Source organism: Phyllostomus discolor, chromosome 1, assembly GCF_004126475.2.
Source record: "Phyllostomus discolor isolate MPI-MPIP mPhyDis1 chromosome 1, mPhyDis1.pri.v3, whole genome shotgun sequence".
Lineage (NCBI taxonomy): Eukaryota > Metazoa > Chordata > Mammalia > Chiroptera > Phyllostomidae > Phyllostomus > Phyllostomus discolor.
This window is the reverse complement of record NC_040903.2, coordinates 191318663-191334816: the sequence shown is the minus strand read 5'-3', so window position 1 is coordinate 191334816 and position 16154 is coordinate 191318663. Positions and strand designations below refer to the sequence as shown.

The 16154-nt window shown below is 53.8% G+C and overlaps 1 protein-coding gene across 2 annotated transcripts in view; it reads right to left on the bottom strand.

Moving 5' to 3' along the window:
- The window catches only part of PLEKHH1 (pleckstrin homology, MyTH4 and FERM domain containing H1), a 53645-nt gene that overhangs the window by 15330 nt on the left and 22161 nt on the right, over nt 1-16154 (bottom strand). Inside the window, exons 3-12 of one of the 2 annotated variants that reach the window (XM_028507422.2) lie at nt 14238-14300; nt 13226-13375; nt 10128-10211; nt 8192-8273; nt 7246-7991; nt 4287-4365; nt 3558-3649; nt 1750-1900; nt 1419-1561; nt 398-508 (exon numbers count right to left, since the gene is read on the bottom strand). In XM_028507422.2, the coding sequence (XP_028363223.1) occupies nt 398-508; nt 1419-1561; nt 1750-1900; nt 3558-3649; nt 4287-4365; nt 7246-7991; nt 8192-8273; nt 10128-10211; nt 13226-13375; nt 14238-14300 (1701 nt within the window). Of the gene's footprint in view, nt 1-397; nt 509-1418; nt 1562-1749; nt 1901-3557; nt 3650-4286; nt 4366-7245; nt 7992-8191; nt 8274-10127; nt 10212-13225; nt 13376-14075; nt 14213-14237; nt 14301-16154 lie in introns of those variants that run through there. The other variant, XM_036011149.1, reaches the window with a different exon arrangement.

The following is a 16154-nucleotide window of genomic DNA, read 5'->3' as shown; positions in this document are numbered from 1 at the left end:
AAGGTCTTTTTACCCTCTTCAAACCATTCACATGGGTTATTAACTAGGGAGGGCCTGTCAAAGTAGTCCCGACATCCAAGGCTCCCTAATTCTGAACAGTGTAGGAAGGACGAGGAGGAGGCGATGGGTCACCTGTTAGAACAGAACAGTTTTTTGTCTACAGAACCAGGCAAAAGAAGAACTTGGCTTCTGAAGGAAGAAGGAACCTCCAAGCCAGCTGGCCTGGAACTGCCACTGCCTGCTCAGTGCCAGATTTTGCGGTGAGAACCAGGGACTGGCCTCCGGTCTGTGTGTGGCTCAGAGCCACTCCCCACCTGCCAAACCTCTGCCCTCCGACCATGGGCCACGCTGCCCCTCTTCCAGTGCCCCCCACAATCCTGGGGGAGGGGCGTCTCACCGGGGACTTGTAGTACAGAATCTGCCCCTGTCTCAGGACAAACCAGCGCCTCTTCCACGTCTTCCCCCGACTCCCCATCTTCAGCAGGTAGCCCGACTTCTCCAGTGCCTCCTGCGGGAGTGGGAGGGCGGAGAGGAGGAGGAGGGTGAACAGAGAGGGAGAGTCCCTGAGGCTCCTAGATGTCACACAGACCAAAATGGCCTGGTTGAGTCACTGCTCTGCCATCAGGTAGAAAAAAAATTGAGTACCTACTGTGTGTGCCTTCAGAGCACCATGTCTCGCTAAGGGATCAGAGGGGACAACATAAAGCATGGGTGGCCCTGCTGCGGGAGGGTCCTGCTGTCTGGGGAGCAGGCCTGACCACGAGCAGAAGGCCGGTCAGGGGCTGCAGGGGGAGAGACTGGCCAGGAGGAGGAAGGCGGCCCTTTAGGCAGCAGGGGAGGGAGACGTCTGGGGAACAGTGGCCACATCAGCCAGGCTGGGGAGCAGGGTTCGGGCAGCACGGTGGTGTGGAGCAAGGGCTGGGGGACAGAGATCTGGTGCCACTGCTGGCTCCCACGGTAATGGCATGCCCCTGAGCCTCAGGCTTCTCGTCCACAAAACGGGATAATAACCCTCAAGGACTACGAGGACCAGTGAGACAGTATGTGGAAAGCACTGTGCCCGACACACTGGAAGGACCCAATAAATGTCAGTGCCCAGTATTCCAGGGTCAGCGCAGGGCTAAAACGAGGGGCCGTGTGTGAGAAGTCCTGGGGCTCGGGAAGCCGCAGGGGCTTTCTAACTGGCTGTTCCTAGTTTGATGTGGAGCTCGGCAGGCCTCCTCTCTCCCTCACGGGGTCTGTGTGTGCCTGACTTCCACCCCCAGCCCCCACTCCACCCCCTCTGGCCCCCTCCTTCCCTTCCCGGATCCCAGGGACCCCTCCTCTCACAGCTGCTGCCCAGTGTCTGGCACGGAGGGCCCCGGCAGGCAGCTCCCACCTGCCCACCTTGGCCCCACCGGGTGGGCCCCCCAGCTCACCGGGCCCAGGCTCAGCCCCTCAGTGGAGTAGGACGAGGTGCGCTGCAGTTTGTGCTCGGGCTCTGAGTAGTCGCTGTCCAGGGAGCAGGCGTCTGGGGGGATGGCGTAGTCACTCTCGGAGCTCAGAGAGGACACGGAGACACCTGGCCAAGAGGGAGAGTTCAAGGCCTGTGTCCCATGCCCTGCCTCAGGTCCTCACCGGCCTGGGACCCCAGAGTCTGGGGCTGAGGGTCATGGGCAGAGATCGAGCAGGGACCCCACGGATGACAGTCCATGAGGGGGTGACGGGTCTCTTCCTGCCCCACAGCTCTCCTGTTCCCCTTCCCCATACCTCTCTTGATGGCCCGCGGGCTGCCCAGTCCACCGGTCTTCCTGGACTCTGAGCAGGAGAATGAAGTCCGGAAACTCGCCTGCGAGCTGCAGTCGTCGTCGGAGCCAGAGGAGTCGTCCACAAAGGGCACACTGCTGATCTGCGTGGCTCTCTGCAAGATAGACAGAGGCTCAGGTTGCAGGGCAGGCCCCACCCCAGCTGCGCCCACTCCAGCTCCAGGTGCTCAGGGTGTGGCCAACACAGCCCGTCTGGGGCCCGTGGGCACCGTCACCTGGCCAGGCCCCCAACAGACCACTGAACCTTTCCGACCTTACTCCTGTGTCCCAACCCAAGGCTCTCCTTGGGCTGATGGTGTGGTCCATCAAGGAGCTGCCCCATCCCAGCTGAACACCTGACCGCTGTAACCTCTACTTCCTGCCACTAGGGGGCCAGAAAGCTACACCATGGCCCAAGTGTGAGACAGGAGCAGCAAACGTGTGTGGGGGTGAGGAAATGAGAGATCATCTCAACTGACAGACATTTTAAGTCTGATTATTTCACCATGGCTGGTGTGGCTCAGTGGGTTGAGCGCCAGCCTGTGAATCGAAGGGTCGCAGGTTCAGTTCCCAGTCAGGGCACATGCCTGGGTTGCTGGCCAAGTAGGGGGTGTGTGAGAGGCAACCACACATTGATGTTTTTCTCCCTCTCTTTCTCCCTCCCTTCCCCTCTCTCTAAAAAATAAATGAATAAATAAATAAATAAATAAAACCTCTTTAAAAAGTCTGAGTGTCTCAATGTTGGTGACATTGTTAAGACAAGGGTACTTCATAGTGTGATAGTTTTTTTTAGAAGATAATTTGGCACTACCTGTCAAAATTTAAAACGTGCACATCATTTGCCCGTGAAGTCTGCCTCTAGCACTCTGTCCTACAGAACCACATGGACATAAGTGCACATAGGTGTACTTGCGCAATGATATCCATCGTACCATTCATTTTAGAGAAAAACAAAGACGTGACCTAAACTGCCAATCAGTGCAGGACAGGTTAAGGTGGGCACGGGGCATCTAAGCGAGGGGTGCTGGGCAGCCCCAAAAGGGGAGGAAGAGCTGGCACACGGCTGGGTGAACAAGCAGGGGCAGAATGGTGCATGTGGTATGGTCCCTGCTGTGTGCACGCAGGTGTGCGTGTGAGCAGGAGAGTGAGACACAGAGGATGTTTGTACATGCATTTCCCAGCAGGGCTGAGGGCCTCACCAGACCAGCCCCCAGCCAGTGGTGACAGCTGCCTCTGGGGCTCGGGGCTCAGGACAGCAACTCGAGAGGCAACTTTACATTAGGCTTTTTATTTTTCTACAAAGAGTTTTACGAAGTGTAACTTATGATCTCAAAAACTGTTAATAAAAGATGACAAAGATGCATATAACAACATGTTGCACTGATGTCTGGTTTTTGTTTTAAAAAGCGTAGGGATGTTACGGGAGTGTACAGGGGAGTGTGCATTTGAACACAGAAAAAATTCCAGAAGGAGCCGTGCTGCCCTCTGGGACATGCATGTGACAAGGTCGGGGGACAAGTGGAGCAGCCACAGATTTAACCTCTAACTTTTTACTTTGCCCACGATCATACTGATTCAAAGTTTTGTGTTTGCAGAATTTTTCCACTAAAAGTCTGACAAATGAGAAAACTGAAATGACACGAGGAGCGTTGAGTTCCCCGCCCAGAGCGGTGTGTGCAGAAGAAGCCCGACCCCGGAGCCCCGCCCGGGTCACTGATGGACAAGCGGCCTGTCTGGATGGGGACACCCCCTCCTGGGACATCAGCTTCTTACCCCCTTCAGGGCTGTGTAGACAGGCGCTGTGCAGTTCTTGTAGACAAGGCCAGAGAAAGGCCCAGGGGACCAAAGGGTGGGAGGCCTTGAACCTGGAGGGGCAGAGGAGAGGGATGAGATTAATTCTAGTGCCTTAGCCCAGGAAGGGGTGTGGGGGCGGCAGAGACCTGGGCAGAGTGAGGAGGAAGAAAGATGCAGACAGTGTTCCCGAAATACCGGGGTGACAGGCCGAGTGACAGATCTTAGGATGGGGGCCAAGGCCTTCTTCAGTCCTGCTCTTGCCAAGGTGAGTTACCAGTCACGCACTGCGTGGCTCTCACTTCACTGTGGGCGTTCTGTGGCTGGCCCGTGACTTAGGAGACACTGCTGGGATCGGCCCCCTTTAGGGGGCTCATCTAACAAGGTATTGGGGGCTCCTCCTACCCACAGCCCTTGTACTGAAGAAGGGAAGCCAGTGCAGGTGGGAGGCTGGGTCGGGGGATCCTTCCTTGAAAGTCCCTTCCAGCTGCAACCCTGTTCAAGGCCACGCCCACCCAGCAGGTGATGGGCTGAACCTGCACAGCTTCCTTTTCTCTCCCAGGTGGCCCTGGCTGTGGGATTTCACCTCAGCATTACCTGTTGGGGGAGGGAATGGGGTGCCAGGTGACCCTAGCCTTGGATGTTGCTCAGAATCCTCTCCTCCCCTGCACGCCCACCCTGCTCATTACGGGCACCCCACTTGGCACTCACCGTAGCAGGTGGCATTGCTCCTGGGAGATACGTCCGAGAGATGCATGCCTGACATGGCCACAGCGTAGATCCGGCTCTCCTGGAATGAGAGGTCCCAGGAGGGTCAGAGCCCATGGATGTGCTCCCCGCCCCCTCCCCGCCCCGGGTGTGGAGAAAAAGCCTGGCTTTGGAGGCAGGCAGACCTGAGTCCGCATCCAGGCCTGGCCTCGTCAGGCTGCTGGGACAGCCCAAATGATGTCATGCAATGTGAACCTCTAGCACCTGGCCTGCAGTCAGGGCCCAACAGATATTCACCCTCTGCAGCACCCACCCTTCCCTCGGGGAAAGGAGGTTCCAGAGGAGAGGGGTCGGTGACTTGTGTGTCTGAACCTGACCCATTCTCCAGCTCTCGGGTCTCAGGCTCCACCTCTAGAAACGGCACGTTGACAATGAGGAAGTCAGAGCCTCATGGGGAGGGCATGGCCTTTTTTAAGCCTGGTGTTTGGGACACGTTATTTTTTCTACGGTCGTAACGTTACATCATGGTTAGGTTTCGGCCCAAGCTACAAGCCTGCATGGCTTACCCAGGCCCAGGGACCCCCACTATTCAAGACCCTTGGATGGGGAATGCCCACCCTCAATCTTGCCTGGCCCCTGGATACCCCTGGGTCTCAAGTCCGCCCGCAGGCCTGGGGAGCTTTTCTAATGGTGTTGGCGGCTCCCCAACAACCCACAGGCCCCGCCTATGCTTCTATGGATTTCTTTTCTCCACTCAAGATAAAAGGACAACAAAGGCCCCTCAGGTGGCTGGTGACTCACAGGGACCAGAGAAGGTCTGGCCTCAGGGCAGTAAGGCAGTGGTGGCTGAGGCATCTGGGGGAGAGAGGGAGGGACTGGGAGGGGACCCTGGGAGGAGGGCCCGGGATGGCAAGGTCTGAGACGAGACGCAGGGCAGTGGGGGAGCCCCAGGAGGGGCACTGGAGTGGGCAGAGGACTTGGGGCCAGCGAATAAATTGGGCATAAAAAAGATTATCACTGTGTACAGTGTCGGAAAAGGCCTCCCACCTCACAGGGGGATGGAATGAAGCTTGGGGAACTGAAGTTCACCTTCACTTAGGGATTCAGGCGAACACCATGAAACAAACAGGAGTGCTTCACAAAAGGTCACCTAGTGTCAAAGTCACCTCACCCACCTAAGGTTATTTTGAAGGTCAACAGAAAAAGGGCTCTGCAAACTCTAAAGACTCTAAGTAAGTCTTTCCGACTCCCTCGGATGGAGGAATGTCCTCGGATCCTAGTCTTGACTTTCTCCCCCCGATGGTCACTGGCCAGTTGGTCTCCCCTGAGAAGAGAGGTTGGGCTCCCTGGCCCCTGGGGCTTCCTATGCTGACAGGAGACCCAGGCTGAGAGCCCAGTCCCTCGCTGAGAGCGCCCTCACTGCCCACCCCTGCGCTAGGCTTCCAGCGCTTTCCTGTTTACGAGACAACAGTGAGCGAGGGGAGGAATGGTTCTGAGGGCATTCCACCCTGCCTGGCCCCTCCTCCATTTCCAAAGCCTCTCCACCTTTGTCCCACCTGCACCTTTACTCCTGGTCTGCCTGCTGCGCCCCTCCTTTCCCCTCCCCCTTCCCCTCTGGTGACAGCTCACTGCGGCCCTCCCATGACTCTGGGGCTTCGGGGACAGGCAGGTCAGCAATCCTCGGCCTGAAGACTGGCTGGCCTGGGGACCTCCCTGCCCTGCCCCCAGGCAGGGTGGTGTTTTGAGTCATCCAGGTCCCCTTGAGGCACTCACTGCTAAGGCGGTGTGGCCCACAAGCCGGGGTGGTGTGGTGAAGCGCTGGGAACTAACAGCATTTCAAAAGGAGACCCGGGAGGTGCTGCTGAAAAGGTGGGCCTCCCAGGCAGTGGTGTGGGGTGGTGCCACCCCCCAGTCCCCAACCCCCTGCGGTGCTGCCTCAGCAGCATCCAGGGGTCAGACCTCCAGTAAGAGACTGACAGCCACTCCCCGATGTCCCCTCAGAGGTGGGTCAGCTGGAGCATTAGAGCCGGGTTCGGGGGCAGCTGAGCCTACCCTGAAGACTGGCCCCTCACTAACCACTACATGACCTTGGGCATGTAACTAAGTCTGTGGGGACAGCAGTCTCCTAATCTGTAAAAAAAACAAACACACAAACCACCACCACACAGCTTCTAACTCCTCGCACAGGTAAGGAGCCCTGCCCTAGCGGCAGGCTCTGCGCTAAGCTTTCCACATCTCCTATCTCGCCTTATCCCCGTGGCCGACCTGCGCAGCCTTATGAATGCCCACCCCACCCCCCTTTGCACTCTAACTTTCTATCACGGAGAACATCAAACACAAAAGGAGAGGACAGAATAAAGTAGGACTTCGTCACCCAGCTCTACACAGACGCGTGCCTGGCTGGTCTTGTTTCATCAGTGTCCCTGCCCCAGGTCACTGGTTCTGAAGCAATCCCACCATCTTGTCCGATGGTGCAAGCGAGGAAGCTCAGGCTCAGCAACAGTGACAGCCAGCACTTACCTGCCACTTCCTATGAACTGCTACTGCAAGTGCTTACTAGATCATTAACCCTACACAGGAGCCACTATTATCCCCATTTTACATGTAAGGAAACTGAGGCTCTGAGGCATAGCAGCTTGCCCAGGGTCACAGAGTTGGCGGTTTGAGCCTGGAGGGTTGATTCTGGGACCTGTGCTCTTAGCCACCACCGCTGCACCACCTCCAAGAGCCTCAGAGATTAAACAAGAAAACGTGCACACAGCCCCAGCCTGGTGAGTGGCACACTCAGGAATCGACAGCTGGCCTCCACCCAGACATCCCTAATCCTGGCCCTGCCCCCAATGGTGGGGTGTCCTGGGCAGGCTGGGTGGAACCCCGCCTCATCCCGGGCTCAGTGTGTGGTTGTGCTCGATCAACAGTGGTCACAGCATCAGTTCTGCCCAGCCCCCAGGTGGCCTCTTACCCAGGATGGAAACCGGTGCAAGGGGGGTGTGGGCGGTTTGCTCCCCAAATCCACTTCCTCCAGCTCAGCTCCTGGGGCCATCAGGCCCTCTTTTTCCTTCTTCCTGCCGTCCAGGGGTTGCTCATCCATCTCCATCTTCTCCGGTTCCTCCTGGAGCTCAACGAGGGTGGCCACGTCGGGAAGACCGGAGGGGCGGGGGGCTGAGAGGGTTCCGATCTCAATGCTCACCATGTGGTTGAAGTGCCCAGGTCCCACCTGTGGCTGGCTGTGGTGTCGCCTGGTCAGCTGGACACTGTCATGGAAGGTGCTGGCAGCCCGCACCTTCGGCAGCGTCACGCTGCAGCCGGGGCCGCCCTCCTTCGCAGAGGTCTTGGTCCTGGGGAGTGGCCCTCTGTGAGCAGTGACCAGGCTCTCATCCCAGGAAACCAAGTCGCCTCTGGCAGTTGGCACCAGCTGGTCAGGAGAGCCCTCTCTTTCCAGACGAGGTGGAAGGGTCCTGGCCTCTGATACACCCCCAGGACGGACCATGATGGAACCGGGCTCCCCCATGCGGCTTCTCACTTTGGGGATAGGTTTAGAATCCTTGTTCTGCAGAGAGACCGGAGAAGGTGCAGGCAGAGCACCCAGGGCTTGAGGACCACTGTGCTGCCACATCAGCCGGGCTCCTGGCCCTGAAGGGCTTGAGTCCTCCTCTGGGGCTCCCTTGGGGGCCATCAGCAGCTTCTCTGCAGGTGTCATGTGAAGACCTACGGATGGGGCAAAAACGGGCACATCAAAGAGCTCCCTTTATTCAGCCCCATACCCCAACACCCCCACACACGGGAACATATACATACCTGGTGCACACACACACATCCTGACCCCCCACCCCCGGATACACACCAAACACAGCCAGATCCCAACAGGCACATGCACACCCACACAGCCCCCGCCACAGCCCCCTTACCTTCCATAGCATCTTGAAGGGCTGTCACCTGCTCCACCAAGTGCTGATTACGGCTTTTCAGGTGCTGATTCTCCATCTCCAGCTAGGCAAAAGGAAAAAGGAAGATTTAGAATACTCAGCTTACAGGTTTAGACATAGAATTCAAAACAAGGTGAAAATCCTTTTTAAAGATGAAATCTGTGAAAAGGAACCGTGCTGCCCCCGACCTCCTGCCTCCACCAGCGCTGACCAGTTTTGTCTGGGACGGAATTCCGTTTGACAATCCCTACACTTTTTTCCTCTAGCTTCATTTCTAAGCTTTTTAAAATTGTGAGATGCACGTACACAGAGAGCTTAATACCACATCCGTGAACAGCTTAACAAACGAGGCTAAAATGAACGCTCATGTGACCACCACCCAGGTTAAGAAACTCGCCGGCACTCCCAACAGCCCTGGACTTGCCCCTTTCTGGTCACTGGTCCCTCCCTCCCCAGAGGCGGCCACTCGTCTAAGTTCACAAGACCTCAGACTCACTTCCTTGTGTTCTGGGTTTCACCACCTAAGTATGGATCCTTACACACACTGGCTTTGCTGAGCCCATTTTTGAACTTGATGTAAATGGAATTCTACAGGTTGTCCTTGTGTCTGGCTCCTTTTAAACAGTATAATGTCCATGAGATCCATCCTCCTGGTTGCTGCATTTTCTTTTAAATGAAATCCAACACACCTGTCAGCCAGAGGTCAGGGCTATGCCATGCGGAGGCATCAGCTCTGCGCCCGAGAACCTTCAGTCTAGCAGGTGGCCCGGGCGGTGTGCCCACAGAGGAGGACAGGAGGCAAAACAAGCTGATAGCCCTACAGGTGTGAGCCACACGTGTCAATGCAGAGGAAACAGTAGTAAGTCTTCATCCTTTTCCAAACTTCAATTCCTTTTCCTTGTATTTAGAAAGAGGAGTTTCTTGCCTTTTTTGTTTGTTTGTTTGTTTGTTTGGCTAGTAGCACTGTAGCTTCAAGTCCCGAGTCTCCTACACAAAGCCGTAGCAAGGGATGAACTACAAAAATGGTGGGGTTTCCAGAAAGCGGACTAGGATAGAGGTTGTCAGGGGCGGGGGCAGGGATGAGAGACTGGAGTCAGTATTTAATGGGTACTGAGTTTCCATCTGGGGTGCTGACGTTTTAGAAACAGACAGTGGTGATGGTTGTGAAAGTACTTAATGCCACTAAATTCTACACCTAAATAAAGTTATATATATTATTTATCTATCTATATGCTATATATTATATATGTGTATTATATATTATCTTATATAATTATGAGACATTATATAGATGTGTATTATATAGATATACAGATAATATGTTATATAGATATATAGATAATATACTATATATAATATATATTATACATATATATTATATGGTATATAATCTGTATATAAATATATCTGTATCTATATATAACTATAGATAGATATAAAGATATATAGATATATCTATGTATACTATATATCTCTATATATCCATATATCTATATCTATATCTATATCTATAGATATTATATATAATGTATATGTGTTTATATAATCCTCACTGAGGACATTGCTTTTAGAGAGACAGGAAGGGGAACGGGAGGAAGGAGGGAAGGGGGGGAGAGAGGCATCGATGAGAGAGAGAAACAATGGCTGGCTGCCTTCCACGTGAGGCTTGTTCCTTTTCCCCAGACTGAAATGCAGCACGCAGCTAATCGGGGCTCTAGGGAAACCCAACCACGACAGAGGATGGGGAAAGTGAAGCAAAGGGTCTCAGTGCTGAAGCGGAATGAAGGACAAATGGTTAACAAAGTGAAGGCCAGTCAAGGCCCCTCCAAGGGCAGGAGGCAGAGCAAGGCCAGGGGCGGGGCAACCCCATACGCATGCCCATCCCATGCTCCCCTCCTGGGAAGAGTGTAGGACTCACCTCTGCTAACTTGAGCGTCACCCATTCCTTGATCTTTGCAGCTTTTTCTTGTACCATTTTTGCTTCCTCGGCTCTCATCTGCCTCTAAAAGAAAGAGACGGCCTTGAGCCCACAGGTTTGTGGGGAATGGGAGGCAGGACACCCTGAGAAGAAATGTCAGGCAACTGGATGGGGTGGCCTGATAGAAAAAGAGAAATTCCTTCATGACTATTTTTAATATTCTTAAAGTGGGAAAGGCCTTCCTAAGCATAAGAGAAATCCCAATTACGTCATGAAGGAAAAGACTAATAAATCTATATTATCACTATAAATTATTATCTAACCAAAAAAAAAAAGAATCCCTTAAACAAAATCAAAAGAACAACTGGAGGATGATTTGCAACACGAATGACATACATACCTACATACAAAAGGCTAATTTAAAATAAACTGTCCTAAGCATGTGAACTGTATCCTTTACTATACAAAGGACATGAACTATACAAAGGATATGAACAGGAAATCAACAGAAAAAGAAGTAAAGGGAAAGAAGCCCAGGAAGAGCTGCTCATCCTCAACCACAACTTTAAGAAATTTGATAGAAACGAGACATCATTTTCCTCCATTGGTCTAACACAATTTAAAGGTTTGATATCAACCCCTCTGACACACACTGGCAAAGCCTTTTGGGGGAGCAATTTGATAATATCAGTTAATGTTTTAAATGTACATAGCACTGAACTGATAAATCCACTGCTTAGGAATTGTTAGTTACAATTTGACGAAGCGACCAAAACAAACCCCTCAAAACTGGAAATCACCTAAATGCCCACAAACGAGGGCTCGGCTGAGCACCATGCACAACGTGAAAGCGGAACGCTGCGCTCGGATGCCCAAGGAGCAGTCGCAGTGAACGTGGTTCACAGTGAGGAGCAAACACGAGGGACTGCCTGGGGACAGCAGGAACATGTTGTCACTTTATACTCCACTGGGGTTTTCGTGTTTTTCACTCTACACATGTATTATCTTTACAGTTAAAAACAGAAGATAAAGCTAACTTAGCACACGACTACAGCAACTCCCTCGACACAATCAAAAGCACGTAAGGTGACTGAAGAGCGAGGTTTGGAGGGAAAGCACAGCAGCCTAGGACAGAGAGAAACGCAGGCTTTGGGGCTCCGACTCCTGTGGTCAGGGCAGCGCTTATCTGCTGCTGTAGATGCCTAATCCTCGGGGCCTGCGAGTCCTCTCTGGAGTGGGGGACGACACAGCTCCCCCAGGAGCCCTGAGGAAGGAGGGACACAGTGCCTGGCACAGTGCCTGAGACACAGGTAATCAACCAGTTCTATAATGGGTACCAGTCCCCTGATCTAACATGCAAGGAAACTGGTATATTCTGGAGAAGTCGAGTGACCAGCAGTAACAACTTTGGTTATACTTCCGGGGAAAAGCTGTGCCACCGATGGAAGATGCTGGACGTCAGCGTGGACAAGTGCATCTGCGCAGATAAGACGGAGTGTGTGAGGGTCAGGCTCAGTATTTCAGAGCAGGAAGGGCCCGAGTGTTATCTGGTTTGGGGGTTTGCAGAGCGGCTCACAGGCCAAATCTAGCCTCCCACCTGCTTTCCCCTGTCCCTGCCTACTTTTGCAAATACAGTGTCCTGAAGCCAGCCACGCCCCCTCATTTATACATGGCCAAGGGCTGCTTTCATACCACAACAGCAGAGCTGAGTCACAGCAACAGAGACCACGTGGCCCGCAAAGCCAGAAATATCTACTCTCTGGGCCTTTATAGAAAAAGTCTGCCGACCCCTGATGTGCCCTGACACCCTCTTCGTGTGGCTGTGGAAACCGAGGCCCAGAGGGGAGAGCGACTTGCCCGGTCCAATCCTGGCACAGCTGGGACTGAAGCCAGGTTACTGACTTAAAAAACAGCACGCCAACATTCTTTCGAGCCTGATCCTGACCTATTATTGTTGTAAAATGATATTTCCCCCAACCTAAGCTTTAGCAGAAATCGTGTTGCCCACCAATCCCCAGACACAACGACTCCTATGAACCACTCAGAAGAGAAGCCATCCTCTAAAATCAGTAGAACTTCATTAGATTCCATGTGTCAAAATTCTATTTTCCCATCATTTTCAAGAACACATGGTGCCCCACAGATGACAAAGCCACACCCCGCAAAGGAAAGGTTGGTGAATGCTGATGAGTGATTACGAATTTGCCCACGATGGTGGGAAGCTACACCAGAAATAGCTGGGACCTTTGTTAAAGAATTAAAAGTCATCTGGCCGTGCCGCAGAATCGTTTGTTGGAAATGATGGGAACCCTGGCACCAGGAAAGGTTGGGTAGGCAAGGCCAAGGGCAGAGGGAAAGGACAGAATTAGGATGAAGTTAATGAGACTGTGAAGGGGAGGAGGCTGGGCATAGGGAACTGGAGGGGGATGCTCCAAACGTCCTCTCAGGAGCAAAGGGGCTCAGCCTAGCGGCAATGCTGGCCAGTGGCCTGTCCTGGGCTTCCAGGTGCTCAGGACAGGAGGCCCCACTTTTCAGAGGAGGCAGCAATGTTGGTCTTTGCTGACTTGGGTTCACAGAGAAGCTTCATCCAACCAGGTGACCAAGGCTGCCAGGCCGGCTTGGCGCCACCCTGACTCCAGGGCCAAGTGCCGGGTCCCTTGCGCTGGTGGGGCATGAGGCCTAGGTGGAGAAGCAAAGCTCTCCTTACCAAACACTGGTCTCATGGCTGATGCAACACATAGATCACCGAGTTCATTCTCCCGACAGCTCTCTGATGTACGACAACCTCTACTGTATTGATGCGTAAAATGAGAATCAGCGGCTTGAGTGATTTGCCCACAGCTAGAGAGCAGCAGGTGCTAGAACTGGGATTCAAACCCAGATCCGTCTGCTTCCAAGGTCCTTTTCCCACTACATCCCCTGCCTGGCTCCTAACGTACCTGCCAATAATGAAATCTCCATGTGAAAGAACAGTCCCCAGAGGGAGTGAGCCCCCCACCACTGTGGGGTCGAGCAGAGGGGCTCTTTTCAAGAAGCTGGGGCCAATGGGTGCAGGTGTTGCAGAGGGCACGGGCACTCTGCTGCTGGGTAGCCCTTACCTGCTTCTCCAGCTGCGCCTCCAGTTGGCCGATAAGCTCATCTTTGCCCTGCATGGCTATCAGCAATTCTTGGTACTTCTGGTGCAGGCTGCCTGCCGGACCCACATCCTTCAGATTGCACAGTTTCACCCTCTCTTCCATCACACCCACCTGAAAGGGACCAATTGTCTCACAGGGTTGGGACACGACTCTTCCTCACACCCCCAACTGTGATTCCCAGGCAGTCTTTATCCAGGGCTGTTGGGCCAATTAATTCAGTGACCATTTATTAAGCCTCATCTCGGGGTGGGGGGAGGAACTGACAAGGTACTGGGTCCTCTAATTCTGGGGGCCCCAGCAGCGATGAGCTGGACAGGACAACAGCCCCAGGGAGGAACTGCTCCAGCCTCGCTGTGGCACAGACATCTGCCGCTCACTGCTTGTCCACGTGCTCCCCGCTATTTCCAGCCCTCCTATAGTTCAATGGGCACACAGTTCCCTCCAGCCAATGGGCCTGAGAGGAATGACAAGATATTTCTGGGCTCAAGTGCATCAGAGCTGGAGCATGAGCATCCAGCTCCCTTTCCCTTCCATGGCACCCAAGGAGACTGTGTGTTCCAGATGGTCCAGCTGGCAGATGGGGTGCTCTACCAGCCTGGATCCCTGAACCACTGTGTGAAGCGGCATGCTTGGCTCACCCTCAGTGGAGAGGTACCATGAGTGAGGAGTAAATGTGACACCCGAGAGATGTCATGCTTAATCTGTTACCCCAGCATAACCTAGTCTATTTGGACTCATCCACTCACTCACTCACTCACTCACTGTACCGACACTTGACCACTCATTTGTACCCATCGAAAGCTCCACACACCTTAATTTGTTCAGCAGTTCTAATGTGTGACTGCTGGCTTTCCTTGTCCCTGTGAGGACCTCTTCCACGGGAGGAGTATATCCACATGAGTCCATGGGAAGGGGAGGAAAGGGCAATGGTCACTTCCCCCACACACTCTTCTCAAGCCCCTGCCCCGGTTACCTGGGTCTCCGCGTCCTCTGCTCTCTGCTCTGCCTCCTGCAGCCTCTGCTCCAGCTCCTGCATCTGCTCAACCCAAGACAAAGAGGAGACACAGTTATGGTGTCCGCACTGTACACAGGACATCCAGGCTGTGCAAGTGACTGTGCAGACACTCCTCACGGGCTGGGCTTGAACTGACCATCTCAAGGGGGCTCAAGAGGGTCAGGATAAAGATTTCCATGGCAACTGTTGGCACTTATATCCTGAACTCATGGGAGGGGAAACGCCTATGGTGCCGTCCTCTCTGCTGAGGGAGGAAAAGTCTTGTTCTTGCTTCCTTGTGCCAGGCGCCCAGAGAGGGTTGGCAGTGCCGCCGTCACTCTTCCTGAGGCACTCCCACTCCGGTCTCAGCCCTGCTTCAGTCTCCTCCCTCCTCGCAGCCCCGATCACAGGCAGTGCCCTGCCACTGCTGGCTCGGGCACCTGGCATGGAACACGTCCCCTCACGAGCTGCCATCATGTATGTCATCAGTGAGAGAATATTCCTTCCCACCTCGGAATAGATTCCTGGCTGGGGACAAAGACTTCCTCACCCTGTCAAGGATGCCTCTGACTGTAAATGGCATTCGCAGGTATCACCTTATTTGATTTCTTTAGTCTTAAAGTAGAGGAGCTCAAGACTCATTTTTAAAATTCTATCTTGCTACCAGTAGAGGTATGTCATTCAGGTCTGAGGAGGCTGGTAATTCCAGAATCTTAAGCCCAAGCAAAGAGACCAATGCTCTTACAGATGGAGGCCTGCCAGGGGCCAGGATCTAAGGTAAAGCCTAAGACGCTGCTCACTGGCCCACGGCCCACGGAGTTCATGGGTTGGCAAGGGGAGTGTGGCTGGATTTCAGCACCCACCTTCCCCCTGGTCAGGGCTTGGCTGTGCACCCCCCTAACCACACAGCATCACACGAGGCTGCAGAAGCAGACTGAGTCCCGCATCCCAGTCTCCTGTCAAAGGCCTCGTTCCAAGGCCCAGTCAACCAACTGCTTCCTCCCCAACCCACACTGCCCCAGAGCAGCTCGGATGCACTCAGTGCACGGCAGGGGCACAATATCCTAGCCTTGTCCTCTGTGAGGCCGGACAAGCTCTAGTCCGGCCTCTCTGTACACGTGGCCTGTGCTCCATGACTCAGCCTCCTCCTTTTGGCCTGGACCCTAGCTTGACAGTCACTGATGAACTGAGCGATTCCTTCTCTTTCCCAATCTCCCATCTTCTCAGCTGAAATCCTGCCTCCCCCTTACCCCCTCATTAAAGGGTAAAAGAAGAGGAGCCCAGGAGAGTTGCCCGGGAACAGTTCAGGCCTGAGAGGCCGGGGCACCTCTCTTCTCAGGGCCGCCCTCCCTCACCCAGCTGCTTCTCCTGCGTGGGACTGGGGAGACACAGGGGCTTTTGGTACATGTTCCTTTTGAAAGGATCTGAGCTTCCCAAGCAAAACTCAAGATTTTAAACAAAAATGCTCCTTGGGCTCCCAATGGATAGGGCCACCTGTGACAGGCATTCCTGTGCTTAGGCGAAAGGAGACCTCCATCTCTTCCTTCCTCTCCTGGGTTCAATAATCACGATCAAACCTCTCAACTCAGGCCTGAGAAGGAGGGTTCATCCTGGCCAGAAACATGCAGCAGAACCAGCTGACCTTTCCACAGCCAAACAGTCCTTGGGCCTGTCTTACAGGAATCCCTTGACCTTCAAACATTTGCTTGCAGCTACAGGGAAGATAACGACATAGCACAAACTGGTACTATGTACTGGTACTGGTACAGGGCGGCTACCCAGCACAAAAGGAATTCCACTGTGGGGCGGGGGCTGACGCACAGTGGTGGCCCTCAGTGGCCGGGTTAGTGCTGGATAACCCTGCCCTCTGTGACACCAGAACTGACTAGGTCAGTC